Consider the following 20,312-nt stretch of genomic DNA (forward strand, 5'->3'; position numbering starts at 1 on the left):
GACATCTGTGTTCTGGCGGCAAACCCGTGCGGAAAAGTCCGGAGGGGTTTTCAAAGTCTTAACTGTCACAGTGAATAGCTGCAGGAACGGCAGGTGCCGTGTTCCCTGCCCCCCAAGGGAGGGCGGCGCTAAGCAGCGAAGAGAAGCCGGGAAAGGTCTTGGAGAGAAGAGCAACACACAGTTAAAATAGTGTCCCCACAAACACCCACAGTGACCCCCCTGGCGGGCAAACGCCCAGCAAAAGGTTTGGCCCAAAGTGGGCCAGCTGAGACCCAAATATTTGCTACGAGTCGAAGGAAGGTTCTGCTGGGGACCCATAGGGAAGGGGTAGAAAGGGCCCCGCAAGTCTGGAAGGAAAAGAGCAAAATCAAAATACAAGACAAGACAAAGGCCGCCGTTGCCGGCCTCCCCGCCGTCTCTCACCCGCCTCTGAGTGTCTCTTTTGATATCCCCTGGCCCTGGGGACAAGTCCAGGGCCGAGAAGCAAGTCCAGCCTCTTCACACGTCTTTGCTGCGAGGGCCTCCTCCAAGTCTCCTCCGAGTCCTCGTCTGTCCTTCCTTTCCTAGTCTCCCGGCGTCTCACAGCCCAGCTCCACCCTTCCCTGGGTGGGGCAGGACCCGGAACCTCCCTTCCCGTGGATTTCATTTCCGAGGTTTCCAACCACAGCGCACCTGATCCTGCTTACATGGCTACTTGCCTATATTCCTTGTACCTCTATTCAATACTGAGATCCTTTACCTGCTTTTCGAACTGCCTCTAATGATATCTAACATCTCACTCCTTGACACCAAATAACAGTTGGATATATGAGTATTAACTGCTTATTTAGAGCCAAAGTAAAGAAATACACCTAAAGTTGCTAAAATGCACATACAATCTGCTGATTTTGAAAGCAATTTAATCTTCCGATACATCCCATTTGACACTAATTAGGAGATGGCAGAATGTCAAATATGCTCTGAATGTGCTTTATTTGTTTTACTGCTCTGTATTTCCAGGTAGACTCCATGACTATTTTGGTTAATTTGATCAATATGACCCATCCTAACTTGGGACAAAGGGGATTTGGGATCGAGGAACTCTAGCCCAGCAGAACAAAAGCCTTAGTCTTATGTGTACCTTACATGCAGCTCACAGCCACAGAAATGTGTTCTCTTGCTGTTCTGGAGGCCATAGGTGTTGGCAGGGCTGGACTCCTTCTGGAGTAAGGGAGACTCTGTTCTTTGCCTCTTTCAGCCCGCAGGGCTCCAGGTGGTCCTTGACTTGTGGTTCCATCACCCCAAACCTGCCTCTGTCTTCACAATGTCTCTATGTCTCTTACAAAGACTCTTGGCTTTGGATTTACGGTTCACCTGGATAATCCAGGATCTCATTTGCAGTCCTTGACTTTATCTGCAAAGACCTTTATCCAAATAAGGTCACATTCACAGGGTCCAAGGAAACAGACTTGGACATTATTTTAGGGCAACCATTCAACTCACAATATCTTTTCAAATGAATTAGGAAAAGAAAAGTGAAGCAGATGCAATATACGCCCACTGCGGGCGTCCTGTCAGCTTGCTGTGCAGTTTCAGACCACACTTCAGAGGCTCCAGTGCAGCAGTTACTAGGGCCGCACATCACACCTCCAGCTGTGGGGGTATCTGCCGCAGTGTTGGGGGCAGAGATCCCAGAAGGCCCACCAGAAGGTCACACTGAGGTGAAGCTCAAGAAAAGGATGTGCGAACACTAATGATAAAGGAGTAATCACAAAAATCTACAAAGAGCTGATGAGACTCAACAAAGAAAATAATCCAGTCAAAAAATGGGCAGAAGAGCTAAAAAGAAACTTTTCTGAAGAGGAAATGCAAATGGCCAACAGGCATATGAAAAAATGTTCAATATCACTTGTCATCAGGGAAATGCAAATCAAAACTACCATGAGATACCATCTTACACCAGTGAGAATGGCACATATTAAAAAAACTAGCAACAACAAATGTTGGCGAGGGTGTGGAGAAAAAGGAACTCTCCTGTACTGTTGGTGGGAGTGCAAACTGGTCCAACCACCATGGACAGCTGTGTGGAGATTTCTGGACCTACTAAACATAGAGCTTCCATATGATCCAGCAATTCCACTCCTAGGTATTTACCCAAAGGACACAGAAACATCAATTCCAAACAACACCTGCACCCCTATGTTTATAGCAGCACTATTTACAATAGCTAAGCTTTGGAAACAACCCAAATGCCCAAAAATAGATGACTGGATCAAGAAGATGTGGTACATACACACCATGGAATATTACTCAGCATTCAAAAAAGATAAACACATGCAATTTGCTGCAACATGGATGGCGCTGGAAGGGATCATGCTCAGCGAAATAAGCCAAAAAGAAAAAGAAAAATACCGGATGGTCTCACTCATAGCAGGAATCTAGAAAACTTAAATAAGGGACCAGGAAAAAGAATAACTATAAGAAAGAAAATATCCAAATCAACAAACAACTATGAACCAGAGACACTCTATGGGGGGTGGGGAGCGGGGAAAGGAGGGGTTGGGGTCAAAATAAGGGGGTTGTAATTGTATGGAGAATATAAAAATAAAATTAAAAAAAAAAAAAAAGGATGTGCGGGGCACCCGCGGGACGAGCCCCAGGCTGACGGGGCTGGGGGTTCTCTCCAGCCGAGAACAGCCGTGCGCACCCGGCCACGCCTCCCTGTGCGCCCCGGGGCCCCGCTCCAGGCCACAGCAGGAGCAAACGATCCCCCAGGCTCCTGGCGCTGGAGACCCGGGGCTGTCTGTGCACCCCGGGCAGGAGGGGCGCTGGGGGCCCCCCGAAACCGCGCCCAGGGGCCGAAGCAGCACCCCGCGCTGGGCCCGCCGCGCCGCGCCGCTCCGGGCTGCGACCCTGGGGCAGCAGCAGAGCGGCGCCGGGGCTGGCGAGCGGTCGCGGGCAGATAACCCCAACTCCTCGGGCTCCTCCGCGCCCCGACTCCGACCAAACCCAGCCGCAGTGGACTTGGCGCCCGAAGCTCGCGCGGGAGACCGAGCTGGAGCGCGGCGGCCCCGCAGGCCCGGGGCACAGGTGCTCTCAGTGGCGCCACCTGGCGGCGACCTCGGCTCGCGGCTCTGCCAGGCCGACGCTGCCCGAGCTTCCCGGGCTGCTGGAGTCACCTCCTGCTGGGGAAGGACTAAAAGGACCCTTGGCTGGGAACAGACTCTCCCCTGGGCCGCAGTGCCGGCAGGCCCTCCTGGGTGCGGGGTGCCTGGGTTTCCCTGAGCCCTGCAGGGCAGGCAGCTGGGGCCTGGGCCACTCTTCCAGGAGGGTTTGTAAAATTTTGGGGGCCTCCCTGGTGGCGCAAGGGGTTAAGCACAGCACTGTGAAGTTGTCCGCAGCCTCTGCAGCACGAGTTCGATCCCCGGGTGGCCAGGAAGCTACCCACATGGTGCAGCAGACCTCTCCTGGCTCGCCCGCTGCTCCCCTCAGCAGTGTACTTCAATCCGCCTGTTCTGTTCCCCACTCTGTCTCTGTTGAGTCCTCTCACCCTCCCGCACATCTGGCCTGTACCCACATTGTTGTATGCATGAATAAATCAATCTTAAAAAAAGAAAGAAAAGCTACACGGCTTTTGTCCACCTGTCCTGCAAAGAGATAGACACCCACATGCTGCAGTGCAAATTTAAAATTGGGAGGGGGTTGAGGACTACAAGCAGAGAAGAAGCAGGGCACAAAAGATATTCTGCGTTCACATAGAAACACACTCAGATCAGATGTGGGGGCCCTGCACGCACCAAGGAGGGACTCCCAAAGACCCATTTCACAGCGCCCCAAACAGTCACAGACAGGGCAGCTAACTAAGCAATGAGGATGGCGTCCTCAGTAGGAAGCAACTTTGTTAGGACTGGGCATGCAGAACTTCTGGTGACAAGTTGTTCTTCTCTATGTACTAATTCAAGCTTCCTGAGCCAGCTTTTGCGAAGCTCCCGAGGAGGACGAGAAGGGCCCAGGGGATGAGTGCTCAGGTATATCTGTTCCGTTTCTTCTTCCCCCCACCCGCACTGTGATTTGGAGCAACACATTTATTAACCCATGGTCAGCTAGACGGATGCTTATTATTTGAAGCAAGTAAGTTTCGAGGTGCGTTGCTATATGTACAGCAATAGTTAACTGGTCCACTGAGGACTGCAACAGTATTTATTTTGTTCAATATCAAGAGTAGTACCTGGAACATGATAGGGATCAATAAAAATGAGTTAATGAAAAAAAAAAAAGGTAGAATTGTTGTGAGTCAATGCCAGATTGGCAAACTTATCACCAAAATTAAATCCCTGTCACTGTTTCTCTTTTCTTGTCACCTCACTCCAATGACCTATTTTCTCAGTCTCATTGCCAACTTCTATTATAAACTTTTAGGGACACAGTGAAGGAGCACAAACTTGTTTTTACCTCATTGTTTCTGTTCCACTTACCAGCTGGCTTTCTGGAATGGGGCCACCTATTTTACTTTCCCCATGCTGTTGGTGGTTTTTTGTTTGTTTGTTTTCCCCTAAGAACAGGCTGATGTTGCTGGATGCGTATTTTGTACTTTCTGGGTCACACTCTGTTTTTGTGCGTTCACCATGAGCTATTTGTTTTGCTCTGAAAAGTTAAGAACATTTCCCTCTGCTTTTGAAACAGATACAAAATTAAACTATGCAAGAAGAAAGGGTCAAATGCAAAGGGTCACTTTCAGGAGCTGCCACTGAATCACTGATGATGCTTATTAAAACAGAACAGAGGCTTCTCTTTGCCCAAATATATAAAGGCTCCAAAGAGATCACAGGGCTCTGATATACATAAAAGGACACTAAGAGATGCAGGGACAGGAGGTAGCATCAGGATTCAGATGAACTGAAGGTCAGAGCTATGGGTCCACTTCAAGTTTTACCTGATACTAACTTTTGCTTGTGAATTCAACAGTCTACTTTACTTCCTGAACCTGTCTTTTAATCTATAAAATCAAATTAATAACACCTGATGTGGGAGATTACAGTCTCATCATCAGTAGATCCTCTCTGAGGAGTATTTATTTTTGGTGCTCCTCTGTGTGGGATGGTTACATATGACCAATTCTGATATAGAAAGAAATAGCCCTCTTATTTGCTTTGGCCAATAAAATGAAAGTCTTCTTGTTTTTTTTTTTTTTTTTAAGATTTATGCATACAAGAACTGGGGTACAGGCCAGAGGTGTGGCAGGTGAGAGTGTTCACCAGAGACAGAGTTGGGAGCAGAACAGGTAGATGTACTGAAATACACTGCTGAGCGGAGCAGCAGGCGAGATAGTCTGCACCATGTGGGTCAGCTCCCTGGCCGGGTCACCTCCCTGGATCGAAGTCATGCTGCAGTGGCTACAGATAGTTTCATGGGTTGCATCTTAACGCCTTGCACCAACAGGGAGTCCCCAAGACTAAAAGTTTTATATGTCACTCCTAGGTGCATAAAATCTAGCTAGTTGTTGCACATATTCCAGTGGTGAAATGGGAGGCCTACTAGGACATAGGAAAAGTCATTTTTAGGGCCTCCCCTGTGGTGCAGCTGGTTGAGCACAGTGCTGGGAAGCTGTCTGCAGCTTCTGCAGCATGCGTTCAATTCCTGGCCGGCCAGGGAGATTTCCACATGGCACGCAGACCTCTCCTGTCTTGCCCGCTACTCCCCTCAGCAGTGTATTTCAATCCTTCTGACTATTCTGTTCCCTGTTGTCTCTGGTGAATCCTTTCACCCTCCCGCACCTCTTCCTGTACCCCAGTGCTTGTATAAATAAATCAATCTTTATTAAAAAAAAAGTCACTTTTACATATCTCATTTTCACCGTAATGTTTCAAATGAAAAATTTAGAATTAAGTGCAATTTTTTTCTTTACCATTCTAAATATTTTAAATCCTCTAAAGTAGCAAATAAATTTGCACTTGTATCCACTAAAAATTGATCATAACCATCAGACACAGAATCAGAAATTTATTTACTTAAAACGTGTCACAACTATTTTATTATTAGACAATTGTTTATTTAAAATATCCTAAATACTTACAAAAATAAATCAAATATTGTTTCTATTTCTCAAGTGTCAAAGTCTTTGCCATAGAAAATAGAAAGAACCTCTTATAAATGAAACATTACATTTAAACTGCATCGTTTAATAACTGCACACTATTTTATAATTTTGCTTTACAAATCCAAACTTCTTCACAGTGTACAGGTTCACAATAAGAATGTATGCATACAGCCATATACACACATTTTCACATGGGAATGCTTCTCATTAAATATACATATAAGGAACCTAACACACATACTACCATGGCCTAGAAGTCACCCCATAGAGCCAGCTGTGCAACTACACAGAAATAGGTGTAGATGTAGAAGCATTATCTAACATTCAAATTAGTACTTCAGTTATCAAAGATGATGACATCTTAATGAAGGATACTCAGTTTAATCTTTCTAGATATCAATTTTTAATCTATTGATTAAAAACTGTTGTTTAACTGTTGATTTAGTCATTGAAAAAATAGAATGAATTTCAAATAATTCTCAATACATTAAATTAATCTCAAGATAAACATCATTGTCATATATACTATTTTTAATAGATGATTATTAATTTAGAGCAAATGCTCAAAATTAAAGATCATTTCCAAATTGGTCTGTGGTTCTACTTTATTATCACTAGGACCATCCATTCTTTATAAAATAGATAAATGCTGACTTTCTCTTCCATGGTATCTGCATTTAAGCCTCACAACACAGACATGTATAAATAATTGTTCATAATGAAAATTTACAATGCTTTACCACCCACAGGGTGTCAATCTCACTACATTAACCAGATGTGGAAATGAATCTCACGTCTGATAAGTTCCTGAATTTCTGTATGTTAATCACAATAATATAGAACTCTGTATTAGCCTAGTATAAATACTTACATATCAATCATTTTAAATTCTACTTATAAACCAGAAAAGTGGTAAATCACAAAATGTGCATTTTCTTTATTAAGAAAAATGAATCTAGCCTTAAGTTCTTATTCATAAATTGCATAATTTAGAAATCCAAGTATAATAATCAAAAATTTATGAGCAATTGAACTGTGAAAATACTAATTTATTAAAATTGGTGTTTTACAGTAAATTCCTTAAAAGGGAGCTTGAAGAACTTGCAAAACCCTAATTATAATCAAGTAGTAAACACCAAAGGAGATGTCTTACGTTGACCAAAATATATCAAAATGCCGTATTTAGAAAATTCTAATTAACATGCTAAAATATTTTCAAAGGTTTATTTCATTTCACTAAAATCTTGGGCAAGCAGAAACAACAAGAATGAAAATGCAAACCAACAATGTAACTTCACTGAAAAAAAAAAAAAACATCAAAAATCTAAGAGGTAGTCAACAGACGTAACCCTGATAAAACAAAATTTCCTGACAGGTGCTTCCTAATCTCAGGTTCCCGAATCAGTATGAGATTCTTACTTTTCAGTGATTAAAAAATATTTACTGGTAGAGAATCTAAAAACCAAGTATTTAAAAGACTAATACTGTAAATGGAACAATACTCCTACTTGCAAAGAAAGTCTAAGAATAAAGTCTAGACCAGAGGCCTACAGCCTGTAGGCCAAATCTGGTCTTCCAGATTTTGAAATCAAGTTTTACTGAGATACAGCCATACCCATTTTGTTTACATACATTGGGTATAGCTGCTACTTTCACACTTATGGAAAAGCCAAGTACCTGTAACGAACTATATAGTTCACAAAGCCTAAATTTACTGTCTCTTTACAGAAACTTTGCTGACCCCTGTTCTAGACATTATGCTAATAGGTATGTAATCTTTGAACAGCACTGTAAAGAGAAATCATATAAGTCACAATATAAGATAATCAAATGTAAAAATGCAATATATGTTATATCATTTCAATTTCTTTTATAGTATCTTAAGTAGTCTTAACATTTTTTTTTTATTTTTGTGGTCTAATATCAATGAGTATTTCCATGTTATATAAATAAAAAATACTTAGTATGTAGCTGTCCAACAGAACTTTCTCCAATATGGCAATATTCTAATCTGCACTGTCCAACATTATAGACACTAGTCAAATGCAGATACTGAGTATTTGACATGTGGCTGGTACATCCAAGGAACTGAATTTTATTTTACTTAATTAAAATTAATATTGTAGGATGGTAGTTACAATATTGCCAGCAACTCAATTCAAATTAATTAAAATTTTTAAGTGTGACATCTTTGAAAATAATGTTGGGTGGAAGTGATTGAATAAAGTCAACGCAAGAGAGATTCCTTAATTAATCAACAAAACAAAACTAATTCCAAATTGTTTCATCACTGTACCATCTCTTTGCACTGAAGTGACAAAACTATTATATCTTTTTTAGCAGAAGCCCTGATAGTTTTATGCTTAAAAGCAGTATTTATGATCTTTATTAATCATTGCAAACTATGTGGACATTTCATACAAAGTCTGTTTTTTACTTGCTTTCCATCAGAAAATCACCTCTTATAAAAGAAAGTTCATTCGCATACTTTAAGATTGCAAATACGTTATACAGAAAGAAACTGCTGTTTTTAGTAGATACGTATGAAAACTATAATCTCTCTTAAATCTGCAAAAATCTCCAATTAATTAGTCTTACTATGGTAAAGTCATTTCAATAGTCAAATCTTTCGAATATTGTTATCTACCACTAAATAATAAAATATATCCAATTTAATGACAGAATTAGAGGGTAGAGGAAAAACATATATGTTAAGTAAAAAAATATAGATTCTTGTGCAGTTTTCTATGTGCTTTTCTTAACACTATTTTTACATGTACTGAAACAGTAAAACAGACATCAATGTATTTCTACATTTCATACTACTGATTACACATTGCAAATTAATCAAGTTACTGGTACAACCCAAAACATTAAAATATACAAAGTCAATCTGAAATTATAATACTCTCAAAAGATAAACGTTTGTTTGAGATGTGTGTCTAATTACATCTTCCAATTATTCAAATGTGCTCCTTTAGAGAGACAGTTAATTCTAGATTGTTTTCAAAGTCAGTTGGCAAAATTAATTTTATGCATTTTGATTTTAAAATAGCTGATATTCAGCATCACAAACTTATTTTTCAATCAGGTAATTAGTTGACAGATAAAAAATATTTTAAGGGCACTTCTGTTTAAGCTTTCTTTTGCAGTTTAATCGGATGCTGTAGCAGGAACTTTCACAGAGAGATTTCTTCTGGTGTTGGTGATGTGCCGTTGTTGTGCTAAGAAAGACCGTGCAGGAGTACATGGCCCAGTGTCTTTGCAAGCACCACTGCTGCTCACAAGTCTAGATTCCATGCCCAGTTTCTGGAATGCTAGACTCTGAACAAAAGTAAATAAATGACCATTTAGAGTTTGCAAAGTGCTTTTCACATATATAAATTCATCTAATCCTCAAAACAATACTATAAAACTGATGCTTTCCTGATATTTAGAGGAAAAAATAAGAGTTCAGAAGCTAACTTATTTTCACATGATAAGGCTAGTAAGGATGGGGAAACAAAGGCAAAAAGCCCCAATTCTTTGTTTTTATCTACTAAATTTGTAATCTTAAAAATTGTAGTTTAAAATAGTGTTCTAGAATTAAGCTTAATTTTTTAAAAGATCTGTTTATTTATGCATACAAGAACTGGGTACAAGGGGTGAAAAGATTCACCAGAGACAGAGTGGGGAACAGAACAGGCAGACTAACTGAAATACACTGCTGAGGGGAGCAGCAGGCTACACAGGAGAGGTCTGCTGCTCCATATGGGTAGCTCCCTGGCAGGCCAGGGATCGAACTCATGCTGCAAAGTCTGTGGATAGCTTCACAGTGCTGTGCTTAACTCCTTGCACCACCAGGGAGGCCCAAATTAAGATTAATTGTAATTTTAAAAAAGTTCTAAAGCAAATTTTTGTGTTTGGGTGAACACTCCACCCACTCTGAACAGACAGTACAATAGAAAAGCTTTCTGTCAATTATTTTGGGCTTGTAGTCCCTGGATTAAGATGAGCACCACTAGAAATTTGTTGCAAATGTAGAAAGTTTGTAGACGCCACTCTGACCTAGTGAAGCAGAAGCTCAGCAGGTGAATCCAATAATTTGTGTTTTAACAAATCTTTTGATACAAGCTAAGGCTTGAGACGACCATTATAGTGTCTATTGCTATGGTCTAGCAATAGATTGAAATATGGCAAATTATTATGGTTGTGGGTATTGAGTTTCTTAGTAAGAAAACTTCTAAGTTTCTGTCTCACTAGACCCTATAACACAGTTATATGATAAGTTAAAATTTAACTTATCAGCAGCACTAGTAACTAGAGTGCAATGCATAGAAAACAATAGGTGCTCAGGAAATACAGATTGAAAAGAGAATAAGTGTAATATTTAGCTCTGTTATCTCTAATGATTTATGTACAAAAAGGCCAGAGATGAACAAAGATCTGAACTTGGATGTCCACCTCATAATGGAATGTACTGGGAATACCTCACGTATAGTATCTTTCAAGTTATGCTAAATGAAACCAGATTTTACTAAACAGAGAAAGGAGGGAGAGAGCACAAATAAAAAGTATGAGGGCATGAGAGTAAGGTATATTTGGGGAAAGATGAGTTTTATGTGGTAAGCCAAGGGTTCACAGGTGCAGAGTCTACAAACCTACATTCCCTTGTACGAAATAAGCAGCAGCTAAGGTACAAAATGGCTGCATTATTATCTATCCTAGATAATTAGATTAACTCAAAAACTACATAAATCATGTGATATTGCTCTTGAAAACCTCCCAATGGTATTAGGGATAAAAAAAAAATCTGAAATTATTTAAAACTATTTCCTGCTTATTAGGAAAGATACAGGAAATTATTGGAAAGCAATTCTGAGATAAACAAATACATCAACATAAACAATGAGAGGCTTTAGGAGATGTTAAATGTTAAGTTCTAGAAGCACTGAATTCTGCATCACATAGATATTCACATTTCTACAAAAACTTTCATAGAGTCCAAATGACATTTTAATCTCAAGTAAGGAAGCTTAAGACATTTGTGAATTATTATATGTGTATTATCACATGTCTCAATTAAAAGCTGGTGAGTCACAAAATCAATTTAATTATTCTTAAAACATCAAAATCAAGTGAAAACATTAGATGAAAATACAGTCAGTTTGGTTTACGATCAATGTTCAAATAAAATAACAAAGTATCAGGCAGGATAACCTTTTGTTCATTTACACATATAAGCATGGTATATTTACTGTTATTTACTGTGGTATAAAATATATTTTCCTCTATAGTTCCTGATCAAAATGTTTGATAAACACTGCTTTAAGCATTCAATCACTGTCTCAATTTCAACTCACCTTATTATACCAAGCAGAAACAATGAGTTTTTCCTCATAATCACGAAATTTTGCTACTTTACATTCACTCTGGGAAAAAAAATGAAGAATATTAGATTGCAGAAATAACCCAAATTACTGAAAATGAAATTTTTTGTCATATTATTTTATTCATATGTGTTACTGAGAGAATATGAAAAATGAGTAAGGAAACTATCAAATCATCAAAATGTAAATTGAATCATGGAGAAATGCATGCAAAACTACTTCAGGAAAAATAATATTCTGACTAGTAAGCATTTCAGTAATTTTACTGGTAAAATAGATTTTAAGATATCAGGCAAGATGGTGGCAGAGTGAACACACAGGGCTTGCCTCCTCCAGACACACACAACAAAACTGATACAAAGGTGAAAATCCCTGATGAGGGAAAAACTGATTAGGTGCATAAACAACAGGAATATAAGACTGAAAAGAGTAGGAAGTGAACTATGCTTAAACTAACGATGGGGCAGTACAACCCACCAGAGGGAGGAGAGGCTATGGTACAGATCCCCTAGAGCTGTGACTTGGGTATTTACCAACACCAGAGTTCCTAAGACCTGGCACTGCACTGGGTAAAGAGGTGCACAAGCAGGCATCCAGGATGGAGTATACATGGAGGGAGAGTTACAAAGGTGAGGGTATAGCGCGAGGCCGATGGCTTGAATGTGAGGCTCATAACTCCGAACAGTTATGAGCTCTCTCCTGAATCAGGTCAGAGCACCTGGACTCCCTCACTACTACTTTAGTCCAGGATGAGGTATCCTATATAACCACCACTTCCATCCCAGGCTGAGATATCTAAAATGCTTGCCCGCCACACAAAGAAACAATGTACAACATAATTAAGATTCCTGAGTCTACTGAGGTGATCCTTTTGACACCTATTATCCCATCCTCTTTTAGACCTACTACCCCGTGCTGTTACCAGTCCCCTGACTACTCCAACAATTATAAAATAGTTGAAACTTTATCTCACTAACAACACACATAAAATTGAAAATGAAGCGACAGGGCAACACAGTACAAACATCAGAACAACAGCAACAACAAACCCTGAAAGGGACCCCAACACAGTGCAGTTGCAGAGCATGAGATAAGGGGTATTGACAGAAAACAGTCCTGGCAATACAGATGGAATCTTTTTTTTTTTTTTAAATCTTTTTTTTTTTTTAATAGAGGCATGTTTTTATTTATTTATTTGTTTGTTTGTTTGTTTGTTTGTTTATACATGCACTGGGTACAGTCAGAAGCGCGGGAAGGCGAGAGAATTCACCAGAGCCAGAGCGGGGAGCAGAGCAGGCAGAAGGACCGAAGTACACTGCTGAGGGGAGCAGCGGGCGGCAGGAGAGGTCTGCGCGCCATGTGGGACCCTCCTCCCGTGGCCGGGGAGCAGCCGGGGATCGAACTGGCGCCACAGAGGCTGCGGGCAGCTTCAAAACCCAGCGCTCAACCGCTGCACCTCCGGGGAGGCCCTACAGATGGAATCTTAAAGCAACTACATTCAGAAATAATGGCATCAAGAAGAACTATAGTTGGTTTAAAAAATACAACTGAGGGTCTTTAACAGCTGACAAACAGAAGCAATGGAGAGAATTAATAAACTTGAAAATTATAAACTTGAAGGTACTGGTGAATACAAGAATAGAAAAAGCTAGAGAAAAGTAAAAAAAAAAAAAAAGAAACCAGTATAAGAGCTCTCTCAGAAAACTTTAAGAGAGTATCACGGGTGTAGGGTCAGGAATGGCCACTGAGCAGGTTTTCTGATCCCATGCAGATCGGGTAAAGGATTCAGAATCCTTAGTGGCTTTTTGCAGGTCTTTTATTAGGATTTAGCGGGTACATGGCAGGCAGGAGTGCTGGGGGGCCAGGAGGCTGGCAGTCCTCCCAGGCCCCAGCAAATCTTCACTCTATCTGGGCTCTCCGGTGTTCTCTGCTTCTCTTTCGGCTTCTGCTGCTGTTGGCGTCCCCGTGACGCCGACCTTAAAAGCACAGTCTCAGCTCAGGTGAACCTCATCTACCTAGGCGCACACCCTGTTCCAGGTACCTGCCATCAGGCATGCATTCAGGACCGCAAGGATCCATCATCTATCCTGATGGCGGGAGGGCAGCCTGACATTTTTCCTTACCCTACAACAGGGATTCCAAGAGAAGAAAAAGGGAAGGCAAAAACAACTTGAAGAAATAATCACTCTTGGAAATGAACCAGAAGTTGATCTCCAAGCGGCCCCGAAGAGTTCCAAACCAAAGACTACCACCCAGACACACACCCAGACACATAACAAAGCTGTCAAGAACCAACAATAGGGAGACAATACTAAAAATATCAAGAGAACAAAGGGTAAATTATAAGAAACACCAAGCAAATTAGCAGATTTTTTTAAAGGAACATTACAAGCATGAAAGGACTGAAAAAAGATATCCCAAATATATATTCAGCGGTGAAAAATAAAAGAAATCTTATGTACCACTAAGTTTTCCCCAGGGGGATCCTCTTGCTAAACTACAGTACAACTAAATAACTAGGATACGGATCCATATGGTAAATATACAGGACACTTGCACCACTACAGGGAGTCCTCATTTTATACTTTTTATAGCCACACCCACTTCTTTCCTATCTTCACTCCCTCATTAGGCCTTGGCAACCACTAATTGTTATCACTTCTATCATTTTATCATTTCAATAATGTTCTATAAATGGTATCATTATATATTATATAACATTTTAGGACTGACTTGTTTTTTCTGTTTGAAAAAGACACCAGTTAAAGAAAAGAAGGTGGAAATGGGGCAAAAAAAGTAATTATACATTTTTTGTAATTATACATTGTTAAAGTAATTATGCATCTTTATTGAAGTAAACTGCATTTAAATGTTACAGGTGACGTCCATTTCTTAATTACTGTAAAGCAGTTAATTTTGAAATTCTGTTAAGTACCAGATGCACTTGACTCATATTAAAAATAATCTTGAATGCTCCCACAGAAAGATGCTTAAGATACAAAAAGCATACCGGAATGGGGTTAAGTAAGATGCCCTTCTTCTGGCTCATGTTCACTCCAGGAAAAAAATCTCTCAAAAAAACAATAGCAGATAGAATAACCTCTGCTATTTACATTATTTATCTCCCTTTAGCTTTTTTTTTGCAGCATGTACAGATAAATATACACAAATTAAAGGCCTATATACTGTGATTTTAATAAAGCTTTTGCTCAGAATCCCATTTGTAGGGTAAGGAAAAATGTCAGGCTTTTCTGCCCTCCCGCCATCAGGATAGATGATGGATCCTGCGGTCCTGAATGCATGCCTGATGGCGGGCACCTGGAGTAGGGTGTGTGCATAGGTAGATGGGATTCACCTGGGTTAAGACTGGGCTTTTAAGGTCGGCGTCACGGGGACGGCAGCAGAAGCCAAGAAGCCGAGAACGAACAGAAGCTGAGAGAGAAGCAGAGAAGGCTGGAGAGCCCAGACAGAGTGAAGACTTGCTGGGGGCTGGGAGGCCTGCCAGCCTCCCGGCCCCCCAGCCCCCTTGCCTGCCGTGTACCTGGTAATCCCAATAAAAGACCTGCAAAAAACCACTGAGGACTCTGACTCCTCCTTTACCCAGTCTGCTGGATCCTAGAAAACCTGCTCAGTGACCATTTCTGACTCTTCACCATTGTTACAGGCACTTATTGTATATCATACTTGTTAGGGAACTGCATTGCAAGCATCAGCAATGGTGGATATTTTCAATGACTCACTGGGAAGTGGATAATCTAACTCTGATTTCAGAAATTATTTAGTTCAAATCTCATTATTTTACAAACGAAGACACTGAGGAACCAGGAAGGAGAGGTGACAACTTTAAGATTCAATTTACTATAACAGTTGTAACCCTGTCTTTGATTTATGCAATATATGATGCTGGAAGCCTTGGCCTTCGAGACACTCTCACATCAGCCAAAACACTGCCACTGTGAGAAAAATTCCTAAAAAATTGCAAGTTCAAATTGCAAGTAATCGGTATGGTAAGATGTAGGGTAAAGTGAAAAGTATCGGTCTTTTCTGCCCTCCTGCCATTAGGATAGATGATGGAACCTTGCCCTCCCAAATGTATGCCTGATGGCGGGCACCTGGAATAGGGTGTGGGCATATGTAGACAGGATTCACCTGGGCTAAGACTGGGCTTTTAAGAGTGGTGTCACGGGGATGCTAGAAGAAGCCGAGAATGAGCAAGAGCAGTGAAGCCGAGAGAGAAGCAAAGCCATGAGAAGAGCAGACAGAACATGAGAGAAGGGCGGAGAGCCCAGAGTGAAGACTTGCTGGGGGCTGGGAGGCCTCCCAGCCCCCCAGCACCCCTGCCTGCCATGTACCTGGTAATCCCAATAAAAGCCTGCAAAAGCCATTGAGGGCTCCTGGACTCCTCCTTTACTTGGTCTGCTGGATCAGAAAACCTGCACTGTGTCCATTCCTGCCTTACACAAGATAACCAACCGTGTAAGAATATCAAGGAAAGCATAAAGAGGGAGAGACATTTAAATTAGATTCTGAAAAATTAGCACTATTTCTTCAGAGACATGCCCATTATCCAGTACTTTTAAACAACAGCACACATGACATGTACACAGCAATTGCCCATAAGATGGTGAGTAATCTGGAGGTGGAGTCCTCTTAAGTCTTTAAACAAGTATTTCACCACAGTTCATATCTACTCAATGAGAAGTGTGGAGAAAATGGAAATGAGTATGACATTTTCTCTGAAATATATCATTTCTAGTTGATTTCTTAAAAAATCAATTACCAGCAATGAGAATTTCAAGGCCAGTATACAGAATTCAACATGGCTCTGTGATTATAAACATGTTACTATGAGGAAGTATAGACTGACATCAAGAATAGCATGGACTGTCACCAGAGTTAAAAATAGTGGTTTTTAAAAACACTTTGCATAGTAAACTAGAACATGCCCAATAATAAAATCTAAGAATATACAATTCTATACTGATATACTTACAGCTCATAAAAATGGTAACTAGCACAAAAATAACTTTAAAATTAAAAGACTTAACTACTTAATGAGAACATGCCATTACTAACAAAACTTTGTATGTTTAATAATAACCAAGACAGCCACTTTAGTTCAAGGGCTTACTACGATTCTGAATTACATTCTTCTCCTAAGTTGTTTAGGTTAAGGTGAGGAACTGGGAGAAGATTAGAGATTAGCTGAGTGCAATACTTTTTTTAAAAGGTAAGGATTGATTTTTTTTTCCTGAATGCATAATTTTAAAAGGTACATTATGGCAAGACCAGTAGAAACTAATGAATATACATATTATTATATATAGAAAATAGTGCAACAGGGTACATAAATTGTAGAGTGACTAATCTTAAATACTAAAACACTAAATTTATTCTTCTTGTGATCATTAATGGCAAATATGACAGCAGTTAATTACTAGGATTACAAAGAGTAATTATTAGGAAATGCATAAATATAGAAGTTTTACCTCCAGAATTTCAATTCTTCTCTCTTTCTCAGCCAACTGCTTTCTAAGTAGCATTATTTCAGCAGATGCTGGATTTAATTTGGGATCTAATGTTTTTATTACCTAGTTAAAGAAAAAAATAAATATTTTAAGTCCATATTATCTTATTAAGTATTGAAATAAAGAACATAATCTGAAAAATCTACATGAGTGGAAAATTATCCAGAAAATAATCTGGAAGCTAGCTATAGATTGTTTTGCAAATCTAATCTGTATAACAAAGGTAATATTCTACAAATGAGAAAAGGTCTGAAAATTCAGTATGAAAATATGATGATCCCCACCCCCAAATCAAATATCCCTTTGCCAAGACTCAGTAATCAAGATACAGCCATTTTTATTTTCTCAAACTTTGAGTACTGAAGTCTTGAAAAAACCCTTTCCACATTTACCTGACTTGAATGTTTTATTAAAATGAATTCAATAAGTACATGGGGACTTATACTGATTACACAAATTAAGAATGATACACAAAAAAACTTACCAATCATCTTTTTTACTATCATTATCTAATTAAATGTAATTCCAATATGTAAGATCAATAAAGTGGATACTGCTGGTATTTTCTGTAAACCATAGGTTGTTCAACCACATCTGTGTAAATTACTAATGCTGGGTGAAAAGAAGTTTGATCAGAATGTTGTTCAGAGAGCTAAACTATGTAGTCAACAGTATGGTAAGAAATCAACAGGTATAAATTATAAGCAAAAACAACAAAGTTTCCAATAATAACGTCAACTGTATGGTACAAATACAAATCCATTAAAAAATTTAAATGAGTTAGGGAAACACCGATATTTACAGGAGTAAAGGGCAAAGACTAGAAAGTACTATGACTAAACATTACCATGGCTTATTCAAAATGATTTACTGTACGTGAACTGTGGCAGGCACTGTAGCAGATAAGAAATAGTAGTTTACTAGAGACATGGTGCCCACCCTCAGAGAGCTCACATCCTAATGGTAGACACATTAAACAGTTTAAGTCACAATTCAGTTACAAAAACAAATCATAACATGTTGCCTCTAAGTGAGATTAAAAGCACAGTTGTGACTTTTCTATATTTTTTCAATTTTTTTTAAAGGATTACATTACTATTTTTACTTCTCCCCACAAGCAATATAAAGAGGAAAAAATTCACTTTTACCAAACAAGCAAGTATTTTTTTAAATGATGACATTCAATGATGGCAAGAATATGGTATTCATGATCACTGCTTTGCTCAATTCTTTTGGGCAATTAATTCTTTTAGAATATCATTTAGAAATCTTTACCAAGAATCTTGTTAAAACACTTTATCCATTCAGTCAATAATCCATTACCATATGAACAAGGTTAATAAATCTAAGTAAGGGGAGTTTTCTGTATAAATATGTTGCTTGTTGTCTTATTTCTAACCCCCCAGAAAAAAAGAGAAATAAGAAATATCTACAAACTATTTCCAACAATAGGTTGATGACTGAGTAAACTGTGATATATTCCACACAAATTAATATTATGTAGCCATTCTTTTTACTTTCGAAAAGTCTGCTCCATAAGGAAGTGTCTGTCTTCTGCTGTATTCCTAGTATTTAGATTAATAGACACTCAATAAATATTAAATCTATTATTTTAACTTTATAAAAGTACAAATCATATATATTATAGTTGTGTGTGTGTGTATGAAGGTCAACAATCACAGAGATAAGATAACATGCACTAAAATAATGCACTATTAAGAAAATCAAACAAAAGGTTAATAGCAGTTTTCTCTGGGAGCCTTTCTAGAGTTTATATTTTCTACTAAAAGCACTTATGCATTTATAACTGAGAGAAATTGAACTTTTGCAGAGACTGCCTGGGTGTCTAACACCCTGCCTTTAGAAGTCATGTGTGGCTATGTGCCTAAACTCTGCCCACTCAAACGAGAGTAAAAGTGTTTTCCACTGTTTCCAGGTCTACAGCATTACATAATCTTCCATGCAATCTATGCTGTCTTTCCTCATTTACCAGTTGGAAAATGTCAGGTGAACTTAGAAGACTTTGCTGAAAAAGATAGTTTCTGTCAGCTTAGAACTCTGAATCAACGCCTGGAGCACTGTCCAGAGATGACTGGACCTCATGTGAACACTTTGTTTTGTTAGTCTTGAGATACTGGGGTTTATCTGCCCCTACAGATTTTTTAAAAAATATATTATGAAAACAAACATTAAAAAGGTAGACATATTACTGTACTCTAAAGCTTCATCATAAAATTTTCTTTTATTCAGTAAGTGGAAAAGAGTACATTAACATTCTCTGCGAAAGAATACTTACAATTAATCAGAAAATAAGTGATATCCATGGGAATAGATTTTATAATATCACTTACAGATATTTAAGAAAAAGTGTGAAACAAGGAAAAACAATAAAATTAGTTTGGCAAACACTAGGAAGGAAAGTAACTGTCGCAACTAAGTGCTATAACCATTTCAAACAAGTTTGAAAATCTAAAATTACACAAAGATGAATGCTCATTTTAAGAACTAAAAATCTGATAGATAATAATCTTTTGTGTGTGTGTTTGTGTGTGTGTGTGTGTGTGTTCACTACAATTCACATTTAAACTGTTCCTATAGACTAGGCCGGTGTTTGTTTCATCTGGTGAGTGAAGGGGAGAGAGGATGATGACTGACATGGAAACCCATCAAGAAGCTGACCAGCAAGCAAAGAAGTAGGGAGCAAAGAATCATGATCTAGATACAAAAAGAACAGTCCAGCCAATGTATTGGACTGCATGAGAACTTGCGGCACAAGGACTTGAAGAAAAATCACTCACATTTCTTGCTTTCTCCAAGTACATTTTATATCTTTCCTCCATTGCTTTCATATCTTCATCTTTCTTCTGAAGAGCAGCTTCAAGTTCATTGATCTTTTGCGCTGTTATTGAAAATGGTATGGAACATGACTACCTATTTAAAATATTCCATCCTAACACAAAAAATTGTATTTATCATATTTATTTTCTAAAGACTAATAGAAGTACTTAAAAGAGAAACCTTTTATTTATTCTTTGTAGTAAATTCTTACCTTAAACTACAACCAATACATCCCTGATCATTTTTTCCTTAAAAAATATCCATAACCTGTATTATCTAGCTAATTTTCTCCTTTTGAGCAAGTATTTCAATGAACAACTATACCTTAAAATAAAAGCAAAACTTAATAGAAAATAAGGCATTCTTCCTGCATGTTTGAAGTTAATTTTAATACAAATTTGAAACATCTTATTCACATTTCCTAAGTATTAATTCTATTATACTGCACAATGTTTGATACTCCTATATATCAGTTCATTCTATTAGATTCACTTTTATTTC

The 20,312-nt window shown here is 38.9% G+C and overlaps 1 protein-coding gene across 1 annotated transcript in view; it reads right to left on the reverse strand.

Moving 5' to 3' along the window:
* Nucleotides 1-9,229: 9,229 nt before the first annotated feature.
* HOOK1 (hook microtubule tethering protein 1) overlaps nt 9,230-20,312 on the reverse strand; it is a gene marked incomplete at both ends in the record, with an annotated part of 50,264 nt that continues 39,181 nt past the window's right edge. Inside the window, 4 exons of the mRNA XM_084243487.1 lie at nt 9,230-9,400; nt 11,419-11,487; nt 16,935-17,036; nt 19,772-19,872. Coding sequence (XP_084099613.1) covers nt 9,230-9,400; nt 11,419-11,487; nt 16,935-17,036; nt 19,772-19,872 — 443 coding nt within the window. The remainder of the gene's footprint in view (nt 9,401-11,418; nt 11,488-16,934; nt 17,037-19,771; nt 19,873-20,312) is intronic.

The sequence above is a fragment of the Talpa europaea genome (genome assembly GCF_964194135.1).
Source record: "Talpa europaea genome assembly, chromosome: 9".
Taxonomy (NCBI): Eukaryota; Metazoa; Chordata; class Mammalia; order Eulipotyphla; family Talpidae; genus Talpa; species Talpa europaea.